The sequence below is a fragment of the Cyphellophora europaea genome (assembly GCF_000365145.1).
Source record: "Cyphellophora europaea CBS 101466 unplaced genomic scaffold supercont1.6, whole genome shotgun sequence".
NCBI classification, from domain to species: domain Eukaryota; kingdom Fungi; phylum Ascomycota; class Eurotiomycetes; order Chaetothyriales; family Cyphellophoraceae; genus Cyphellophora; species Cyphellophora europaea.
In genome coordinates, this window is record NW_008481812.1 from 2218313 (window position 1) to 2240467 (window position 22155).

Sequence of the window (22155 nt, forward strand, 5' to 3'; positions counted from 1 at the left end):
CCTCAAATATCGCCAGTGGCAACACGAAGACGCTGGAGGCTAGCACAAGAAGATTCACAGAGCACGAGGCTCATGATGGGTTCGCTTCAGCCAGGGGTTCAGAGACTGCGACGAGACCAGCCACTGGAGGACTTCGTACGGGCGCTTGAGCAGGATGGATGCGTCATCGTCTCAGATTTCACGACACCAGAAGTCGTCAGCAAAGCCAATGCTGAAGTCCAACCTTTCTTGCACGCGCAGGGACTCCCGGGGGCAAAAGTCGGCGGTGAGCTGACCCGACAAATGAGGGAAACGCGTGGCTGACACAGATGATTAGCCCTAGCAGGAAAGACGCAAACCGTCAACCGACTCATCGGGAGGAGCAAGACAGTTCGGGAAAAGTTCTTCTCGGACCCGCTCTATCAAGAGCTTTGCGAGCATTTCTTGGCGATGGAGACGACGGCGTGGTATGGTGACGAAGCGAGGACGAACAAGAGCCACCCGTTGCTCTCGATTGCGATCACTTTCGACATCCCCCCTGGTACGCCGGCTCAGGGTCTCCACCGGGACGACAAGAATCATCACGCCCGGCATCCGCCTACCGACCGGTACTACAACAACCGAGATATGCTACTAGGCCTCTTTGTACCAGGCTGTGATACGTTCAAAGCGAACGGCGCGACAAGAATCGTCCCAGGCAGCCATTTGTGGGGAGATGACAAGCCTGACTTCTCCACAATCTCAGTGACAGATGCGGAGATGAATGTCGGAGAGGCTTTCATTATGCTCGGTAGCCTGTACCACGGGGCGGGCAGTTATCCTGAGCCGCTTGGAATCAACTCAGAGAGCGGCAGGGAAAGTAGGACAGTGCATGCCATGTTTTCCTGTTCTGGAGTGCATCGGCAGGAAGAGATCAGCTTCTTATCGTATCCAATCGAGGAAGTGAAGACGTATTCGAAACTGGTGCAGGACAGATTAGGATGGAAGCAAAGCGAGCCGAATCTCGGCTGGGTAGATCTCAGAAGCCCAGAATTTATGCTTGAATGAGCGCAGTGTGTTCAGAATTCTAAAGCGTAAAACCGAGTTCCCATGCCCGAGCACGACATGCAACATCGTTTTACACACCACCCTGACGTCTGAATTCCTGCTAACCCTGAATTCGGCAGCAAGGTTTCAGATGTTCCCAGATTCGTAAGGATACCGCCAGTTATTCTGTGATTGACCACTCGGCAAGCCCCACGGCATGGACTTTGGCCGCGTCCAGGACCGGAACACCTGGCAAATCCTGCTCTTGAATAACAAAGCCCAGATCAGTGCTGCCCAGGATCAGCGCGCCGGCTCCGCGGCCAACCAGCCTCCACGCCGCTTCTTTGAACATGGTCCTCGTCTGCTCAGTGACCGCTGCCGGTCCACGAACGACCTCCTGAAACATACCTCGATTGACCTCTTGTATCTCGGCATCAGTGTCTGGCACTAGAACGGTGATGCCGTGGCGCGCCTTGAGCTTCCCAATGAAAAAGTCTGGTGAGTCATCAGTCATCGTCACCGCGGGACCAATGAGCCCGACAGTGGTGATGCCGAGCCTTCTAAGCTCTTTGGCCACAAACTCTGTCACGTCGAGGAAGGGTACGACGGGTGGCAGCGCGTCGGCAATCTGTTTCGACACTTTGTGGGCAATGATGGCGCCCAAAGCGACCCCTTGTACCCTCGGCTGCTCCAGGGAGGCTAGTGGCTGCACAGCACTGATGTACTCGGCAGCAAATTCGTCCCACTTGCCTTCTTGCACGCGCTGAAGTTGCTCTTCGAGATTCACGCTGTAGATGTAGATTTTGGCGGAGTGCCGCTGTCCTAGTTGTGCGCGAATATGCTCATTGATGATGTTGTAATAGAGTGCGGTGACATCAGGCGTCATGCCGCCCAATAAGGCGATGGTCTTCATGATGGCGGCGTAGCGGAATCGATAAACAACTTGCGTGAGCATGCATATCGTGATACAAGGACCGCGCGTGTTGGGTAAGCTCACTGTGGACGGACGCCTTGCATAACTAGCTGACTAATCATTCCCATGCGATACGCCCGCCAAGGACCTTTGCCTAGTGGAAGCATCTGGTGCATTGTTGCCTGAGCCGACATTCAAGGTGACATAACCCAGACTTTTGTTGGCCTTGGTGGAGTTTGCGTGGATAACGGAACTGGGGAATAAGCCAAGGTCGAGCCTCAGATGTAGAGTGGAGAATTGAGTGGCCGTCAACTCGGTCGAGCACGGAGATGTAGCGAGAACGATTAGCCGGCCTTATGGATTTCTCTTTCAAGGACTACTTCGGACTCGATTTGTTCCGCGCTTGTTGATGGTAGCTACCAGTCGGAACAGTAAGCGGCTGAAATGGTTCGGATGAGCATGGGCGAAAAGCTCACTCGAAGCGGCACTACTGGCGCTTCGATCAGCAGCGGGAGCCCATATATACGTCGAGGTCTGGACGTCGACATACCTGATAGTCAAGAAGGACTTGAGCATATAGCCAAATTCCGCCACCATGTACACGCATCCAGAGTTCGACTCGAAAACCACGGGCAAGGAAGTTGTAACAGCGTTCGGCAACGAGCAAGTCAAGGGCAAAACCTGTATGTCAAGCAGTTCATCACCAATCTCACGGGCTGACCAGCTGTAGTTGTCATAACAGGACCCAGTGAGGGTACAATTGGGGGCGAAACAGCTGTTAGCCTCGCTCATGGCTCGCCAAAGCACATGATCCTCGCGGGACGGTCGGAGAAGAAGATCAGCCCCGTCATTCAGCGTATCAAGGAGATCAGCCCTTCGACAAAGGTGGACTTCGTTCAGCTTGACCTCTCCGAACCCAAGGCGGTCGTGACTGCCGCAAAGACTGTTGCAAGCCTTACAGACCGAATTGATGCGCTGCTCAACAACGCAGGAATCATGTGTTTGAAGGATTACACGACCAACTCGCTGGGCATCGAATTGCAGTTCGCCACGAACCATCTTGGCCACTTCGTGTTCACGAACGAGCTGCTGCCCCAGATCATCAAGGCCAAGGGTCGGGTTGTCAACACCTCAAGCAACGGATATGGAGTCTCGCCTGTTCTTTTTGACGATCCCAGCTTTGCCAATGGGAAGACTTACCATCCATGGATCGCGTATGGTCAGTCGAAGACAGCAAATATCCTCTTCACCTTGTCCCTCGCGGACAGACTCAAGGAGCAAGGTGTCGCGAGTTTTGCTCTCAATCCTGGTCTGATCCTTGAGTCTCACTTGCAAGATGCTGTGACACCAGATATGTTTGCTCAAGGTGTGGCATTGTACACCGAAGTCTATGGTGCAAGGGGCAGGGACGTGCCTACTCTGGATCCACCCAAGCCTCTTGCAGCGGCTGCAGGAACCACGCTCGTAGCCTTACTCGACCCGGCCATTCGGGATCGCTCCGGAGGGTTCATTTCGGATTGCAAATTCAGGGACGACTTGGAGGACTACGCAACAGATGCGAAACAAGCTGAGCAGTTGTGGGAGCTGAGCGAGAAGCTCGTGGGCAAAAAGTACTAACGAAGCACGTGATTAAGCGTTCCCATTCGAGGGGCAACGAGTGACGGAAAACATCAGACGAAGATGAAGACTGTCAGGGCGACAGAGGAAACAAGCTCCGCTAAGATTGAGTGACCATATGAGAAATCCGTACGCATGTCTGATAGGCTGAAAATGAGATCCTGAAGGGCTGCTTCTGGCGGGCATACAACGGCGCAGGTGATCGCACGCTCATATTCTCTGTAACAACGTCGCGCGAGTCAGAGGACATTGCGCAGGCCCGCCTTTCTCCCCTCTCTGGTGGCAGCTTCCATAGCGCGATAAATGACGCTGAAGATCTGCAACCACACGAGGTCAGCCTGGCTGTGCAAGCAAACTGAGGAGCCTGGACCGCGGTGAACACGAGCTCGGAAAGGTCCATGGAATTCCAGCGCTGAGAGCCAGGGGAGCCATTCAGGACTACTGACACTCAACCCGAAGCTCGATATGCCCTCGTTGCTGGAAGCGTTACTGCATCTCGGTCGTATTCAAGGATTGGAAGGCTGCTGGTACGATGTCAGCACCGCACAGCAAAACCATTGCACGTTGATCTATCACTAGACGGCTCCATGGACGCACTCGCGATCCTTCATGCTTGCTTGGTGATTCGCAGTGCGATTGGACTGACAAAGCGGCGCGCTGACTAACGAGTCCTACTCGACACGGAACTTACCTTGCATCCGCTTGGCGAATCTCAAGTATTTAGATCCGGTCAACTTCACCTTCACTGCAGTCCACGCTACAGACTTACCTGGTGATTGCGGCAGACTTTCGAGACATCCTAAGAGCATCGCGCACATGGACAAAAACGACCTCGTCCTGATAACCGCTGTGAACGGGTACATCAGTAGCCACGTGGCTGACCAGGCTCTTGCGACGGGCTATCGAGTCCGCGGGGTCGTGCGGAGGCTCGACACAACATCCTGGCTGCAGGATCACTTCGACGCTAAGTATGGTGCAGGCAGGTTCGAGCGAGTCGAAATCGCGAATTACGCCAAGGAGGGTGCCTTAGACCAACACTTGCAAGGTAAGCGCCCCATTTCTTGACTCAGGGCAGGCTCGGCTGACTAGGCCAGGTGTCGCAGGCATAATCCACACAGCCGTCGATTCGGCTTTGACTGGTGAGCCGGAGCCATACATCACCAATGCCGCGAAGAGCATTGTCGGCGTCCTTGAGTCCGCCTCCAAGTCTTCTGTAAAGCGCGTTGTGTACACCTCATCATCTATGGCTGCAGTCGAGTGGAAGATCGATGTAGAGTGGGACATGCCAATGGATGGGTACAACGACCGCGCCATCAAGGAGGCGTATACCGAACCGTTTGATCAGACCAAGATTTGGACTGTCTATGCCGCAGCGAAGGCGGTCGCAGAAAAAGCGGCCTGGAAGTGGATTGCCGAAAACAGTCCAAAGTTTGGTTTTAACGCGGTCCTGCCCGATGCCAACTTCGGGCCGAGTCTTGTCCCAATACATCAAGGCCTGCCTTCGACCGGAGGCTGGCCAAAGATGCTGTTCGATGGCAATCCTGATTTCGTGCTCACAACTCCATCCCGTAAGCCGTAAGCCATTCTTTCGACCTCGGTCGCGCACTGACTTATCATAGAACACTTCATTGATGTTCGAGATGATGCAAAGCTCCATGTCATGGCCTTGAAACGGAAGGACGTGGAAAATGAGCGGCTCTGGGGGTTTGCCGAGCCATACAGCTGGAACAGTGTGCTGGCGATTCTCCGGCGGCTGTATCCAGAAAGGAAATTCCTCGATGACTTCCCGGGCTTGGGCGAGGACCTAGGTCATCCGCCGAACCAGAGAGCTGAAGAACTCTTGAAGCTCTCTGGGCAGGAGAGGGGTTGGACACCACTCGAGCAGTCACTGCGTGATGCTCTGGCAAGCGTTGTGTGATACACAGGTGGATGAAGTGCTGGAAGTAGCTGGCTAGTAATCGGTCGCGAACACAACTTGAAGCACCGCTTTACTCATTGCGCATGCCCAGACGCGGTGAATGTGCGATTTCCACTTCTCGCGGATTAGTCTTTACAACACTTGTAGTGCTCAGCAGGTTTTCAGAATGAATCAGCGCCGACCAAGAGACAGCATTGCTCGACCTACGGCTAAAACAGTGCCTCTGAAGCTGATTACCTTTCAAAGACAGAGAAACGAAAAGCTTCTTGAGATAGTCTGTGGCATGAGCCTTCAGGGATTCCTAGAACACATGGTACGGCAAATGGCGTCCTTGGACAATGTCTCTGGACCAAGGAATTTTGCATCCGCGGCCAAAAAGCGGTCCACCGCCTTCCAGCAATGGGGGATTGCTGAGTCCGAAGCGTTTGGAGTGATAATAGGCAACTACGTGAAAAGGTAGATGCGAAAGTGGGTTGTAAGTATTCCGGTGCGTCCAACCACTGAGCTCGGTCGGCTACATTGACTCACGGGTTGAGCTTGCAATAGGTCATCGGCTGTCATCGAAAGGCCGTAGGCCAGCGGCGAGTGGACACTTCCTGCGGAACAGCGATGATGGATACCCTCGGCGGCGGCTGACTCGAGCGACTTGAGCCATCCCGAGGCTCTACCGTTTCGGACTTTCACCACATACGCCGTGGAAGTCGCCGTACTTCTTTGCTCCGGCGTTGACAATCTCTTGGAAATCCTCCAGTGGACAGCTCGCACCAGGGCCAGTTTGACAGTTCGGTATCGGGCGAGGGGCCGTATTGGCGATAAAGCGGATATAATCTTGTGCTCCGGTGGCTGACTTGGGTCCGCAGGATATCCTCTCCATGCCAACATGTCCAAGGAACGGGATGAGGTCGCTCATTTTCCAGGCTCGGACCCAATTGATGCGATCGGTGGGAAACTCTTCGACCTCCGGCGATGAGGAGTTGAAGATACCGAGTGCCGTAGCAACAAAGGGTGGAACTTCGCGATGTGTAAAACCCAGAAAGAAACGTTGATCTTTTGGCCAGCCATCACGGTTGGTGTTCTCATGGTAGTCGCTGAGGATCTCCAGTTGACTCTGAAGCCATGGAAAGCCCAGATATGGGGACAGGGGGTTCAACGGGCCAACCATATGGGCATATCGCAAGTCCCAAGCGTATTCGTAGCCCATCCATTCCTCGTCCGTGAATAAGGAGCAAATCCGACTGCGTTTGCCTTCGATCGCTGATTGGTAACCGCAGATTGACTGCAAGCCGAGAACGTCATTGGGTGTCATATCAAAGGCAGCAAATTCTGCAAGTCGGCGGGCTGCTTTGGTGCCGTACACGTCCACAAACGCGGCCATTTGGTCTGTGCCTGGCTCCTTACTGAACGCAGGACACGATTTGTGTGGAATGAGAGCATCCATACTGCCGTTGACGTCGTGCAGAACGCGGACGACCTCGATCGACTCCGGGTCTGGGAAAGCTTGCGACATCGCCACCGCAGTATCGTAGGTTCGTGGCTTCTTATCCGCGAGGATGCGCTTCGTTGTAGGTACGAGATCTGGATATCGCTGCAGGAGATGTTTGCCGACTTTTCTCGCGTCTTCCTTGCCAGATGGAGTGATGTCTTCCAATTTGTCCTCGAGGATCGGTGAATGCCAGTCATTCAGGAATGCCATCTCCCCAGAGAACCCGCCACGGTGTTTCTCAAGCTTCCACAAGAAGGGCTTGATGTATTTTTCGTACTCATCGTCGTTCGCGTAGATGGCTGCATGTCTGACAAGGTAGGAAGCGGCTGTCACTTTGCAGCCAACGGGAGCGTTGTGGCGGAGGCCGAAGCCAACTGCGTCGAAGTAAGGCGAGGTGCCCGGTAGGTGGAGGAGAGGATCGAACTCATAGTTCTGGGAGTGATCCGTGGGGAGGAAAGGTCGCTGGGCTGGGCTGACTGCAGCAGGCAGGGCGGCAGCCAGAAAGCTCCAGGATGCGATGTGTAGCATCGCGTGCCAAATCATAGAGACGCGGATGGGCAGCTTGCCAGACTTGTCAATTATGAAGCGAGGTCGTCGTCTGGTTAGGGACACGTTAGAACAAGTAGTTGCTTATCAAATTGGCTCGGTCAGGTGTCGAGCTCGAGAAAGTTGCGTAAAGGTAAAAGCTGAGTGGTGAGAAAATCAACTGCGTCATAGCTGTTCCTCCGGCCAGGGCCCGTTCTCGCTAAGGTCGCTTAAGGATCGTGGGGACCGTTTCCTTGGTTCCGAGCCGGTAAATTCGGTTCAGCAGCATGCAGTTCCTAAATGCCGTGTCACTGCTTGGCCTAATCGCATTGATGTCACTCACAGAGCTGGACACCCAAGCAATTTGACATCAGGAGGTTTGCCACATTACAAAAAAGAGCACGGTCGCAGAGGCAATCAAACGATTCCGGGTACGGGATGCAACGTGGTCAGATCTCTGTCCGTGACGAAGAACACGAGTGAGCATTCTCGAATTACTTTATGGGAGTGAAAACCAGCATTCTCGTTGCTTCACATGACGCCGACTACTCCTCAGCAGTCCTGTACGCGTTGTCGTCCCATTGGTATTCATGAGGCCTCCTGTATCGAGCATGCCCGCCCATTCTCTAACACGTCTAGCCACGCGACCCATACCATGCTTCTGCCGGCGTTTCTTTCTTGTGAGCTCCTTTCGCTTCTGATTCTTGGTCCGTCACTTCGATTCGTCGTCCGTCTACGGCAAATTGCAAGTATGTGGCAAAGGAGCTGGACCAGCCGACTTTGCAGCAACGACCAACCAAGGAACTGGTGTTCTGTTAGCACGGAAATGTCCCGGTGACGCAAGGGTAAGTAGATCTCACAGTCATAGTCCTCACACATCTTCATAACGAGGAGATCCCAGCGGTGGGTAGCCACTTTGTCAATTATATGCAGAGTAGCCGTGTTAGGTGTGCAGTCTCTTAGGATCATCGCATCTTGACGATGTTGAGCGCAGGTGCTGGCTGGTCCTCGAAAGATACGCATGTTACAGGCTGCGGTTGAAAGAATCCCCAGTCGAAACCAATGTTGGGAGTGGCTTGGCTAAATTTATCAGTAAAGCTTTTGGCAATGGGGCCACAAACAAACAACGCCGACAAGGGAAGCGTAAAGATAGGGGCCGAGGACAGGATCGTCGAAGTCTGGATGAGATGTCGCTCCGGCGTTGAGAATTCTGCGTCGGCAGTCATCGTCGTTCTCGACATTCCAATCAATCTATGTGGCGGTCAGTGAAGCTGCTTCTCGGCAGAGGTAGACTCTGCTGTACCACGTCCTTGCTACCGTCTGGATTGATTTGGTACTGGTTGCGGTCAGCTCAATCATGAAAGCGTTGCGACACGAGACCCCATCTTGCGCAGGTACGAGCCTTGACTCTAGTCGATGAAAGAAGCTGGCCCTGCCGAGAGCAGGGCCTTGTCACGATCATCCATCTTGTCGCCACCGAATCATAGGTCAGGCTGAGTTTGGATGAGACCCCGGGCGGTGTATGCCTTTGAGTGCTTGGCCAACTCGATCTTATGCCTGGTCATCGGGGGCTCTTTCGGCGGGCTGAGATATCGGCGTGCGAAAGGACAAAAATGAATTCCCAGCAGGTTGGTGTGAGGAAAGAAGAAGATGCACAGCGCAGAGCTTGAGGGCGCCTGGCAAATGTTGCCCCGGCAGCTGATACCGCAAACGAAGGAAGTCACTAGGGCTTGGGAGTCATTGCCTGCGTTTCCCGGTAGCAGGCCAGTTGTACTGATTGAGACGCGTGAGGAGAATCACGAAATTTGCATCAATTGATCCTGTCGACCTTCTAAAGCCGATAGTGAGCCAGTTGGACATCGTCTCATGCTCCCCACAGGTTCCGTTGAGCCTCCCACCCCCTTTCAACAACATACGCGTCCGGCCCCAGCAAGCCGCATCTGATTGCATCGATGTCATCACAGAATGATAGACATCCCATCCATCTCAGATTTCTCGTCGTCATGCTACGCTGCAGAGTGCCCGTCGCTGCAGATGACTTGCCGTTCAGAGAAGATTGTACACGACATAACTTCCAATAAGGAGACAAGGAGTTTCAACACCAGTAGGCTGACTTTAGGTTGCCGGCGAAGTCCAGGAAGCAGCTTTAGCTCGCGTCCAGAACGTACGGGGCAGGTGCAATCAAGGCGTTGCCTCGGCCGCCTCTTCTGCAAAGCGTAGCTTGCTAACACAGAAACAGTAATCGCCGAGCACCTTTGTCTGGTTCACCTCTTGGCCCGAGATTGGATTGCCCAGGGACAATTGTTGGAGAAAGTGCCTTGGCATCGCAGCGGGCAGCGCGGAGAGCAGACGGACGTACAGTACGGCGAGATGTGGCTCTGACTTGGCGCGGGGAAGCCAAATTGCTCTGCTGGGGTAGGGAGTCCGCAGAAGACTTGATTTCGCAAATCGATACATTGATGCATCGATGCAGGACAGTTGAGCCATGTTACGCTTGCTATCGCTTTCACCACGTGTTACCGTCCATCAACAAGTTACACATGATTTACGAACATCTCCGTCTGGACGGGGTCGCTTCTTATCTTCGAATGTTTTAGCCCAGCCAAGATCCGGGCATATCATCTTGGCACGGGGACGGCTGGTAACGAGTCCTTACCGCATGTGCAAAGCGCCGACCGCATGCAAGGCATCAATGCTCTTCCCAGTCGCCATGTGCTCGTCAATGTCCCATGAGATCCGAGAACGTTCTAGACCAAGACCCCGAGATGCTTTAAACAGACGCGGCCTCGACCTGTCTCGCTGATCGATTCCAGAATTCCTTCATCCCTCCTTCAGCCACTTGATCTGTAGCTGCACAATGTCTACCAACGATGAGAAGGCTAACACGGTGGACGAGGTCAGCAAAGTCGACACAACTTTGCCGGAAGATCCTGATGCACATCTAAGCCCAGAGGACCAGAAGAAAAGGGTATCCATCGAGATCATCGCCCGCAGGCACTTGGCTAACGACGGAAGGAACGCGCCTTGCTATGGAAGATCGACTTGTATCTGGTCCCATGGTTGTGTCTTCTCTACCTCGTCTCGTTCCTCGACCGCACCAATATCGGCAATGCACGCATTATGGGCCTCGCGGAAGATACCGGCATCACACCGGGCCAGTACAACCTTGCATTGGCGATATTCTTTATAAGCTACTGTAGGTAGCCTTCCTGAGGGCGACAACGTACTAATGCTGTCAGCTCTCTTCGAGCCTCCTAGCAATGTGTTGCTGAAGAAGCTCAAGCCGCGTTACTGGATCAGCTTCATGTAAGTACTTCGGCTATGTCTGAGCCCACTAACACGAGGCAGTGTCATCATGTTTGGCTTGTGTTGCATGTGTATAGGATTCGTGCGAAACTTCTCAGGCCTCGTTGCAACCCGCTGGTTCTTGGGCATGTTCGAAGCCGGTCTATTTCCTGGATGTCAGTTCTACCTGTCTTGCTGGTATAAGCGGTCTGAGTTCGGTGTGCGCTCTGCAATCTTCTTCAGTGCTGCCGCAGTGGCCGGATCCTTCGGTGGACTTCTCGCAGCAGCCATTGGCAACATGGATGGCGTTGGAGGCTACCCCGGATGGTCTTGGATATTCATCCTCGAAGGCCTTTTCACGATCATGATCGGCTTCGCGTCCTTCTGGATGGTGCGAGACTTTCCAGACGAAGCCAAGTTCCTCACTGAAGAAGAGCGTCTTCGCGTGTATTACCGGCTCAAGGCCGATCAGCAAGCAAGCGCGGATCACGAAACATTCAAGTGGTCCGCGGTGAAAGCAGCTCTTACGGATTGGAAGACTTATACTTCTATGTCGATGTTCATGGGGAATGGTTGCAGCCTCTACGCGGTCAGCCTCTCGTTACCAACCAGTATGCCCCTTCGCACTCTCCAAATGAAATTGACTGACCAATTAAAGTTGTCCGGCAACTGGGCTACACCGCAACCACAGCGCAACTCTTGACAGTCCCACCTTATGCTGTTGCAGCCGTAGTCACGGTGGTCATGTCAGCTATTGCTGATCGCACACGGCAGCGTGGTCTCTGCACCATTGCCACTTCTGGAGTCGGTATCATTGGATTTATTCTGCTCATGTCGCCAGTCTCGACGGGAGTCCGTTATTTTGCGCTCTATCTGGCGGCAGCTGCCATCTATCCTTGCGTACCATTGACTATCTCCTGGGTGGCGAACAACACCAATGGCACATTCAAACGCGGTATCGTGATGGGAATTGTATGCAAATCGTATCCTACATGTGATCCTTAGGCTTATTTCAACTAGGTCATCGGCTGGTCAAATATGCAGGGTGTCGGTAAGTCATCATATCCTGTAATCGAACGAGGGCTGATCAGCGCTACAGTGGGATCGAATGTCTACCAAAGCCGTAAGACACCAGCATATCAGCTGTGCACTTTCACTGACCAGTCACAGGAGATGCGCCGAGATTTCTTCCAGGCCATGGCATCTGCATGGGTTTCCTGGCCGTCTTCCTATTCGGCGGAGCAATCGTACATCGAACCCTGCTCGTGCGCGAGAACAAGGCAAGGCTGAACGGCGAGAGGGATCATTTGCTTCACGGGAAGTCGGAGAGTGAGATCGCGTTGATGGGAGACAAAAGGTGAGCTAAGCCCCTGGCCGTTCACTACGTACGCTGACCTCAAGTTTTCTGCAGGCCAGACTACATCTACATGCTGTAGAGAAGACAGTCGCTTGTGCTGGCGGCTTGCGCCGCCAAAGTTCAAGGTCCAAGCTCATAGCACTCCGTGGTCGGTGAGAGAGCGATAATAGGCAGTCTTTAATTGCTTCAACGTCCAGTGACCAGCAAAAACATATAACCCGTTCAGAGCAGGGATATAACCGACTGACTGTACGATCAATTTGACGTTGATATGTGCCCGATTTTATAGCAGATGACTCTTCCGTTTCTCTGGTCAATCGTCTTGGTCAAGGAGGACTAACTTGATGCATTGCGAACATGACCTCTTGAGTACTTGAAAACGTCTGATTACTTGCAAGTATTAGCCACGTGCACGGCTGAAAGGGCGCCTCGCGAGGCTCCGGGTAGGGGGCCTTATTTCGTCGATCAAGTCCACTAAAATTGCCGCGCTTTCCTCAAAACGGGGCAGACGCAGCGCCGCAGGTGCGACGGTCCGCCTTCGAGCTCCTCGTCATGTTCGCAACCAGTCACGTCCACCAACTCCATCCATTAGCCGAGTCTCAAGTTCGACGCGCATCCAAAATTGGCTCGCCTGAGCGTTGAGCACTGCCCCAACCATGCCACAAACCAAGCGCTGTTGCAGGTTTTGGACCAAGATGGCGGACTCCTTGGCCAAGACTCCCTACAGATGGCTTGTCGAGATTGTCTCAATGACGTTCCGACGTGCCATTGGCGAAAACTTGCCTGGCCGTTCATCAAGGCTTGTCGGTTTGCAGCGTGTCTGTCCGAGTATCTTTCATAGTGACCTCTGCTCTTAGGAGGTCGCTGAATTTGGTCACGGACTTTGAAATCGAACGGCAGGTGGGTTCTTAATTCTTCTTTCCATCTAAGAATCTCTCCTCGATGTCATATACTGGAACGACAGCCGACTGCATAGAACTACAACGAGATTGGTAGCGTCTGCGCTCGGCGCACCGGTCACTGTTCAACCATGGCTCCCCGAAAAAGTGCCTTCTGGCGACAGGTACGGTCGCTAGTGGCTAAAGACATGACCGTTCTGATCTTGCGTCACTTTACAAGCACTCTTTATACTGCCCTCTTACTGCCAGTGATATTGACTATCTACCTTGGTGTTGGTCAAAATCTGCAAGGAGCCAACAATCACTACGGAATCACCGAGCCCGAACCTGTTCGGTCATTGGAAGAAGGTCTTCGAGCTGCGAGTAGCACCAGGTCTAATGTCGTCTTCGTCAACAACGGGCTTTCCACGGGCGACATTGATAGCGTCATTAGTGCGCTGGAGTCCCAAGTCAACGCCGCAGGCAAAATTGCCCATCGAGCTCTGGATGTCCAGGAAATGAGTCGCATCTGCACAGTTTCTTTCCAAGGAACAACCCCATGCTACGGCGCCGTTGTTTTCAACTCGTCTCCCTCGGAAGGCGATGGCGGATCCTGGAACTACACTCTGCGAGGAGATGTTGATCTTGGTCGCAGTTTCGATGTCAACGAAGATGACAACGACCCACAAGTTTACGTCCTCCCACTGCAACGTGCTGTGGATCAACAAATCGCCCGTCTTCAAGGATCGGATGTTGACGCCCCATTCTTTGACAACATACAAGAAGTCCTGTTCACCAACCTGACTGAAGCGGGGCGCAAGTCTGAGGCCAACCGGGACTATCAAAGCACTTTTCTCAACTACATGGGAGTGACAGTGCTACTCGCTTTCTTCGGCTTACCCTATCACCTACCTGGGTACATCGCAACTGAGCGCGAAAAGGGCCTCTCATCCCTCATTGACTCCATGATGGTGACAAAAAGTGCTTGGGAACCCCAAGCTGTGCGCATGGTATCGTATTTTGCCAGCTTTGCTTCCACGTACTTCTCCGGCTGGGTTGCCGGTGCTCTCATCCTCAAATTCATGGTCTGGAGGGAGACAAGTGTTGGCATCGTTCTGCCCTACTTCGTTCTTGCTGGGTTAGCGGCTACCTCGCAAGCCTTGATAGGGGGATCCTTCTTCCGAAAAGCGCAGCTCTCTGGCGTGGTGAACGGTTTGGTGTTCGCCCTCCTTGGAGTTCTCGTCCAAGCTCTATCAACAATTAATACTGCAGGAGCCGCCGTTTTGGGCTTGTTGTTCACGCCCTGTAATATGGTTCTGCAGATCAAGTACATGGCTCGATATGAGTCAGAGGGAATGGCCACAGATCTTCTGGAAGCTCCCCAGAACAGCGACCACTCACTACCAGCCATAGTACTTTGGGTTTTCCTTATTGTGCAGATCTGTGTGTGCCCACTCATTGCGGCTTGGCTGGAGCGATGGCTACATGGCGTAGCCGCCGACAGCCGCATTGTCTGCACAGGCTCAGACTCAGGCACAAACACTCCTCGATATGCTGTTTCTGTGCAGGGGCTGACCAAGGTCTACCACACTTCATTCTTGAGACGGATCTTCGGCTTTCAGCTTGCGCCTGCAACTCCTACAGTGGCCGTAAATAGCCTCGATCTCGACATACCTCGCGGCCAGATTGTTGCCCTTCTTGGTGCGAACGGCAGTGGCAAGACCACAACGCTAGATGCTATTGCTGGCATTCAAGGCTTCAGCAAAGGAAGCGTAACGATTGACGCTTCTGGAGGAGTGGGTGTTGCGCCTCAAAAGAACGTCATGTGGGATGAACTGACTACGATGGAACACGTTCGATTGTTCAACCAGCTGAAGTCGCCTCATAGACAAGCGGCAGAAAGCGAGTTGTTGCAACTACTTCGGGATGTGGAAATTAGCGTCAAGAAAGATGCGAAATCTCAGACGCTATCTGGAGGCCAGAAGCGAAAGTTGCAGCTGGCAATGATGCTGACAGGCGAAAGCTCAGTTTGCTGTATCGATGAAGTCTCTTCCGGGATCGATCCCCTGTCCCGGCGGAAAATCTGGGACATCTTGCTCCGCGAGCGCGGCAAAAGGACGATAATTCTCACCACACACTTCCTCGACGAAGCAGACTTGCTCTCTGACAAGGTTGTGATCATGAGCAAAGGAAAGTTGCGTGCAAATGGCTCAGCCGTGGAGCTCAAGGCTAGACTCGGTTCTGGTTATAGGATTCATCTGTCCAAGTCCTACGGTCGCATCAATCTACCTGAGATCCAGGGTGTTGAAACAAAGACTAGGACGGATGGCATCATCTATGTTGCTCCCAGTTCTGAACTGGCAGCTGAAACAATTCGTGCCTTGGAGGCCGCCAGCCTAAGCTACCGCCTCTCGAGCCCGACTTTGGAGGACGTTTTTCTTCAATCTTCTGAAGAGTACGCGAAAGAGACTGCGAACAGCCTCAAGCGACTTGACACGGTGGCGCTCTTGGATGATAGCCCCGAACAGCGACCTCTGGATCTACTCTCAGGGCGGCAGATCGGGATTCTCAAACAAATCGGCATTCTGATCTACAAGCGAATAACACTGCTCAAAGGGAACTGGCTACCTTATGCCATCGCATTCTTGGTCCCTATCGTCGCTTCAAGTGTCATGCAGCTCCTAGTGGCTGGCACGGATCGGGCGACATGTATACCGCGAGGACTAGCCGATCTCGGTGATTTCAACGAGGCTTTCAATAATGCCACGGTGCTTGTGGGACCGGAGTCGTTGGCGTCTAATCTCACAGCGTATTTCGACGGCATCAATCGATCTGAGACAGCTTTGGAGCCCATCGGATCTCTCTCCTCGCTTGTGCCTTCGATTGAAAGGAATCGGCAGGTTCTCAAACCCGGAGGACTCTGGGCTGGACCGTCTGACACCCCGTCGACCGTTGTCTATCGGGCTGATGAAGACTTCATGCAATCAGCGGTCATCTCGCAAAACCTCCTCGACGTTGTTCAATCTGGCATTGATATTGTTGCAAATTATGCTGTGTTCGACAGCGCCTTCAGCGACGTGGGGAAGACGTTACAGTTGTCCATCTACTTCAGTATTACACTCGCTGCGGCTACTTCTTTCGTGAGCCTTTACCCCAACCTCGAGAGACATTCACAGGTACGCAGCCTTCAGTACTCAAGTGGTGTGCGCGTATTCGCACAGTGGGCATCTCACCTGATATTCGACTTTTGCATCCTACTACCGCCCGCCATTGCCGCAGCCCTTGTATTTGCGTTCACTTCCAATGTATTCTGGAATCCAGGGTACCTCATCCCTGTGTTTCTGTTGTACAACATGGCAGCTACACTCGCTGGGTACATTGTGTCCCTTTTGATGGGTAGCCAGATGGCGACCTGGGCAGCGGTTACGGCTTTCAACGGGGTTGGCGTTGCCGTTTACTTCATCTCTTTCCTATTTGTCATCAATCTTTCTGATGCCACGAAAGCGCAAAGCAACATTGAGACAGCGCATTACATCATTGCAATCATTTTCCCCGGAGCGTCTCTAATACGATCAATGCTTGTCAGTCTCAATGTTTTTTCCCAGGCCTGCGATGGCTCTGAGTTCATCGCCTATCCGGGAGCCATGAACGCATTCGGTGCACCGATACTGTATCTTGCGATCCAGAGTTTCGCATATTTCTGCATACTTCTCCTAAGCGAGAGCAAGTCTCGCCTCTCATCTCTGTTCTCAAATAAAAGACCTCATCATGATGCGGAAAAGGTTTCGAGGAATAACAGCGGAGTCCAGGTACAAGGGCTCACCAAGACCTTTGATGACCAGAAGGTGGTCGACGATTTGTCTTTCAACATCGAGCACTCAGAAGTCTTCGCTTTGTTGGGCCCGAACGGCGCAGGAAAGTCAACGACCATATCGCTCATTCGCGGCAATTTGAATCCGACTAAGGGTGATGTGCTAGTCGAACAAGTTTCCGTGACCCAGAATCGGGCACTGGCTCGAGCTCACATGGGAGTGTGCCCTCAGTCCGATGCGCTGGATTCAATGACTACGATGGAGCACCTCCGCCACTACGCTCGGCTGCGGGGTGTCTCTAATATCCAGCGTCAGGCCGATGCTGTGATTCGCGCTGTTGGACTAGACGATTACAGAGAGACCATGGCTGGTCATCTGTCTGGTGGAAACAAACGTAAACTCTCTCTCGGCATAGCGCTCACTGGAAACCCATCAGTCATACTCCTCGATGAACCATCATCTGGGCTGGACGCAGCGGCTAAGCGGATCATGTGGCATACACTGAAGACTGTCATGCCTGGACGATCGATCCTGCTCACCACTCATAGCATGGAAGAAGCAGACAGCCTCGCCAACCGGGCCGGCATCGTTGCTAAGCAAATGCTCGCCACAGGCAAAGTGGAAGACTTACAACGTGTTTTTGGTGATTCGCTGCACGTGCATCTTGTGGCTCGCACAGCACCTCACTCGACAGATGAAGAAATGGAAAGAATGCGCACGCACGTCTTAGACCTCTTTCCGGAAGCGCAGATCGAGCAAAAGACGTACCACGGCCAAATGAGATTTGCTATATCCGTATTGACGGTCGAGAAGCCCGGCGGAGTGCCCAACGCAACCGACAGGAACAGTGCCATAGGTCAAGTCTTGGTCATCCTGGAAGACAACAAGGACAAACTTGGGGTTACAGATTACAGCGTGGCTCCGACTACACTGAACGATGTCTTCTTGGCTATCGTCGGCCAACATCAGGTCCAAGAAGAGGGATATCCTACTGGAGCAACTGCGAAGAAGAAACGACGAAATTGGCGCAAAGTTATACTCGGGTTCTAAGAAAGATCAAGAATAGCCACTCATGGCTCGCTATGTCGAAGGCCTATTTTCTTAGTCAAGCTGGATTCTTCTTGATCTGCCACGGAATCACAGCGTGGTGGTTATCTGCCAAGATGTTGAGTCATCAGAGTCCCTATGTAGACGGATCATGACTCAAGTTGCTTCCCAAGAGGGCGAGGAATCGATATTGACTGGGGCTGTTCATTTCATAGCATCTTAGGCGCTTACTTCTACGGCAGATCAACTCACCACTTTTACAATCACCCCAAGGCGCAGAACTTGGCCTGCGCAATAAATCAGGCTTTGGTGGCTGCATCTATCATTATTACCGCATTTGGTCAAATGCAGCGCTGTAAGTGGCAGCAATCAAGATACACTGCAGTGCCCACCAGCTTCTGCCGGTTCCAACTACGTCATTTTCGTCTTGCACCCTCGAAGAACCCTTCACGTAAGACCACCGGCAAGTCTCCAAAAATGCCAGGGGAAGGAGATTATGTGATCAGCGCGGTGGCCGGCCTCAATCGATCTCGCTTCCGCTCCTCTGCACTACTCCCAAGCCGGAGACTCTGGGCGCTGCTGCGGACCAAGCCACCCACGATGAAAGGCGTACCGAGTCGGAAAACACGAATATAAGAAGGGCAGTTCTTAGTATCTGCATGAAGCCGAATTTCGTAAACTGTACCATTGCACGTAACCCAACTTTGCTGATCGAGAAAAATCTTCACTGAAACCAACACAACAACAGCTACAAGAGAGACATCTTCAGCATAGTCTATCTTTTTCAAAGTCGGCCACAAAAGCTCTCCCGGTCATGGCTGATTCCTCTGTTCCTAACAACAGGTATGTTCCCCATGCAATCGTCGGGCGTCTTTCGCGTCGCGTCCAAAAGTACATTTACCACAACACCTGCTGACAGAAACGAGCAGCTACGCACCGGCTGATAAACAACCTTTCACGAATCAGCCCCTGAACGTGGCCCAGGGCGTTACCGGTACCGCTTTTCAACAGTCTAGCAGCAGTAAAGGCGGGCCAGTTCCCCTTGATCAGCTGAAACCTATGCCGGAGCAAATCTCATGCCCCAACTGCGGCAAGGTAACACAGACCCGAGTTGAAGGCCGTACCGAAGGCAAGACCAAGTTCATGAACGTGTTCTGGTGGCCACTACCCGGGCGGAAGCACTGGTTCGAGAAGACACACTGGTTTTGTGAGAACTGTGACTACGAGCTGGCAGTCCAGAAGTATGGGAAGGAGTTGGAGGTTTCGCAGCGCTAGATTCTATTCTTCCGAGTTGAAGCTCAGGTTCTACCCGTTACTGCTTGCTACTTTCGAGTATTGAGAGCCACCCATAGAACGGGTGGAGCGGCTGGCGAGGGCTATCTCTTCTCAGGCAACTGAAGCGGGCGTTTTATCTGATGATACTATTATACCATCTATTAGACATTCAAAACATCATCCATAACAAGTTCTACCACGTCGTCCCTGCTGTTCTCGTGTCTACCTAGTTGCGCTGTCTTGGCTGTCGTAGTCATCGATATTGTTGTCATCTTCACCATCGACAACATGCTCTCTATCACCGTACTACTCACCCTTGTGATGTCTAGCATTATCAAGTCCAGTGGCCAGGACGATTGGCGCCGTACTGACAACGCTGAGCATATACGTACGCACCTCACGCTCCTCACCAGAAGGGTGTGCCGAGTGTCTCAGTAATGAGGCTTTGCATGTTATCGCGAGTCAAGTCACGATATATACGTCACGCCCCATCATGAGTTTCTTCTTTACCTTGGTAGCCTTCTTAAGATCTTGCTCTCAGCGTTTTGTGATGGTCTGGTATACATGGCCTACATCAAGCCGTCCACCTCGAATACCATCTTGGCTTTCGCTCGATTGTACGACCCACGACCACTTTTAGAAGCACATGCACCGTATGTATAGTAATCCTCATATCATCTTCGAGGGGAGTCGAAACAGTAGATTGGGGGATACTGCGGTCCGAATACAGCTAGCACACGTGTTTGATTAGCCTAATGTGTACACCAACCCTAAAGCACTACCGAAAGTCCAGCACCTTGTTGATGTTGACATCAACTATAGCTTCAGAGCTCCATTCTTGATCTCCTCCCAGTCCTCGCGTCGGTATGGAACGTAGACATTTTTGCCCGGCGGCAGCCAGTAGAGGACGTCATCGGAAACCTCACGAATCTTGGCCCAGTCAATACCTTCCGCTTTCAACCTCCCTTTCTGCATCTTGTTTGTAGCCGTGTAGTCGATTTGCTTTACGATCCGTACAAACAGTGGCACAGCGTAACGTGGCAAGTTCTCGAGCGCGTGTCGAGCCAGAACACTCAAGTTCAGCTCACCAGTTGGCACGATTGCAACACAGCCTGCTCGACCGTCCGTATGAGGTACAGAAACACCGTAGACATTTGCTTCCGCAACCTGATCAAGCTGCCCGAAGACATCAGCCACTTCAGTCGTTGAGACATTCTCACTATGCCACCTGAAAGTGTCTCCAAGCCTGTCAACAAAGTAGAGACATCCATCAGCGTCCTCGCGCATCAAATCGCCTGTACGGAACCAGACATCACCTTTTTCGAAAACATCCGTGATCCGCCGCTTTAGACCAGCTTCCGGGTTGTTGAGGTACTTTGCGAATGCTGCAACTTGCACCGCGGGATCGACTTTGTTGATAGTTTCACCCACTTCGCCAACCTTGCAGGCAACAGCGAACCCGCCCTCACGTATGATTGACTCAGTATCGACATCGATGCGGATTCTCTTCTCGTTGGCGCCGTTGAGAAAACGCCATAGAGGCCCACGGATAGCAACGGCGTTTCGACCAAAAGCACCACGATTCTCATTCCAGCAAACTGAATTGCCGTCGGTGGCGCCATAGATCTCATTGACTGTCTCCACACCGAAACGCTGTCGAAATGCTTCCCAGACATCAGGCCTAATACCATTTCCCCACACCATTCGGACATTGTGCTGTTTGTCCATCGGAGATGGCGGTGCATTAAGAAGATAGCGTGCAAGTTCTCCGACATATTGCACAATTTCTGCTCGCGAAGACCGAACTTCTGGCCAGAAAGTCTTGTGACTGAATTTCCGACTTAGAGCCACTGTAGATCCAGCAAATATACTAGGAGTGGTACATAGACCGTGAGCAGATACATGGTACAGAGGTAGACAGGTGTACATCCGGACACCTGGTTTAAGCTTGAGGTATTCGCTGACTGATTTGACAGAAGCTAATTCTCTTGCTCGAGGGATAATAACGGCTTTGGGCAAACCAGTTGTGCCGGAAGTATAGATTAGACGAGCCAAGGACGTTGGACTTAGACCTTTTCGAAGGTTTGGAATAGGAGATGTATCTTTGAGCGAGATAGTGAGTCCTCCGTCGTAGTAGATTGTTTCGATGCCTTCCAGAGCATCCTCGTGTGGCCGAACGAAGTCGATAACTGCTCGGTCTACAAGGAAATAGCGGCAGCCACAGAGCTTCACTGAATGCACTAATGGCGTCGAAGTTAAATTGCTGTTGATATATGCCGGGCAAGCGCCAATCGCATTGAGAGCGAGGATAACCATAACATACTCGGGACTGTTCGGACCGTCTATAGCGACGATCTCGTTCGGTTTTATTTGCAAGCTCAACAACCAGTTACCGACGAGTTGGACTTTATCGTAGAACTCTTTATAAGTCCAAGATCGACCCTCGAATATTAGAAAGATGTTGTTGGCGTTCTTGCCTAAGGCGTGGTTCTCGAAATAATCGTAAATGTGTCCTTTACCACGTGCGAACTCCCCGGTGACGAATTCGGTGGCCCTTTCACCTTTCCTTGCCACGGACCCTGTACGTAAGTCGTTGCGTAGTAGGAACCGTGCATCCGTGTAAGCTGCTATCGCTAGGCCACCCACGACCGTAGCAGCAGCTCGCTGTACTACTAGCCGTTAGTCGATCTCTGGCGATTCGAGGGTCACTTACGAGACATGTTGTGATAGACACCGAAAAGTGTGTATAGTGACAAAACTAGTTGGGATTAAATAGGTAGATATCGAGAATGCGGGGGAGTATGCCCACGGGCGAATCTAAGGCCTAAGATGTTCACGTGACTTCCACTTACAGCTCAACGGAGGGTTTCACCCGACCCGAAGTATTTGTACCTCGGTATAAGATAGAATATAGTTGTTATTAGAAGTTAGGCTAAATTTACCTAACCCCCTTCGGCTGGCCCCAGCAGAGGGTGCGCCAATGTATTAATAAACATGCCAAACCTTGCCACTCATGGGCGTCAACGAACCACGCTTCATC

General features: G+C 52.4%; 8 protein-coding genes across 8 annotated transcripts; 5 read left to right on the forward strand and 3 right to left on the reverse strand.

Moving 5' to 3' along the window:
• Positions 1–75: 75 nt before the first annotated feature.
• HMPREF1541_07077 (uncharacterized protein) lies at positions 76–1026 on the forward strand (the record flags this gene model as incomplete). Its single annotated transcript, XM_008721402.1, has 2 exons — positions 76–265; positions 317–1026. The coding sequence occupies 2 exons, from the start codon at positions 76–78 to the stop codon at positions 1024–1026; spliced, it is 900 nt and encodes a 299-aa protein (XP_008719624.1).
• A 160-nt stretch (positions 1027–1186) lies between these two features.
• HMPREF1541_07078 (uncharacterized protein) lies at positions 1187–1918 on the reverse strand (the record flags this gene model as incomplete). The annotated part of the gene is made up of 1 exon (XM_008721403.1): positions 1187–1918. The coding sequence occupies one exon, from the start codon at positions 1916–1918 to the stop codon at positions 1187–1189; it is 732 nt and encodes a 243-aa protein (XP_008719625.1).
• A 595-nt stretch (positions 1919–2513) lies between these two features.
• On the forward strand, positions 2514–3535 carry HMPREF1541_07079 (uncharacterized protein; the record flags this gene model as incomplete). The annotated part of the gene is made up of 2 exons (XM_008721404.1): positions 2514–2601; positions 2649–3535. 2 exons carry the CDS (start codon positions 2514–2516, stop codon positions 3533–3535), a joined length of 975 nt encoding a protein of 324 aa, XP_008719626.1.
• An 816-nt stretch (positions 3536–4351) lies between these two features.
• HMPREF1541_07080 (uncharacterized protein) lies at positions 4352–5453 on the forward strand (the record flags this gene model as incomplete). The annotated part of the gene is made up of 3 exons (XM_008721405.1): positions 4352–4580; positions 4630–5103; positions 5155–5453. The coding sequence occupies 3 exons, from the start codon at positions 4352–4354 to the stop codon at positions 5451–5453; spliced, it is 1002 nt and encodes a 333-aa protein (XP_008719627.1).
• A 664-nt stretch (positions 5454–6117) lies between these two features.
• Positions 6118–7464, reverse strand: HMPREF1541_07081 (uncharacterized protein; the record flags this gene model as incomplete). Its single annotated transcript, XM_008721406.1, has 1 exon — positions 6118–7464. The coding sequence occupies one exon, from the start codon at positions 7462–7464 to the stop codon at positions 6118–6120; it is 1347 nt and encodes a 448-aa protein (XP_008719628.1).
• A 2854-nt stretch (positions 7465–10318) lies between these two features.
• HMPREF1541_07082 (uncharacterized protein) lies at positions 10319–12182 on the forward strand (the record flags this gene model as incomplete). Its single annotated transcript, XM_008721407.1, has 9 exons — positions 10319–10429; positions 10477–10657; positions 10701–10767; positions 10810–11357; positions 11405–11718; positions 11767–11797; positions 11846–11869; positions 11917–12103; positions 12158–12182. 9 exons carry the CDS (start codon positions 10319–10321, stop codon positions 12180–12182), a joined length of 1488 nt encoding a protein of 495 aa, XP_008719629.1.
• A 951-nt stretch (positions 12183–13133) lies between these two features.
• Positions 13134–17843, forward strand: HMPREF1541_07083 (uncharacterized protein; the record flags this gene model as incomplete). Its single annotated transcript, XM_008721408.1, has 1 exon — positions 13134–17843. One exon carries the CDS (start codon positions 13134–13136, stop codon positions 17841–17843), a length of 4710 nt encoding a protein of 1569 aa, XP_008719630.1.
• A 2088-nt stretch (positions 17844–19931) lies between these two features.
• On the reverse strand, positions 19932–21784 carry HMPREF1541_07084 (uncharacterized protein; the record flags this gene model as incomplete). The annotated part of the gene is made up of 1 exon (XM_008721409.1): positions 19932–21784. A coding segment is annotated over one exon (1853 nt), but the record flags the coding sequence as incomplete, so codon positions are not given.
• Positions 21785–22155: the final 371 nt, after the last annotated feature.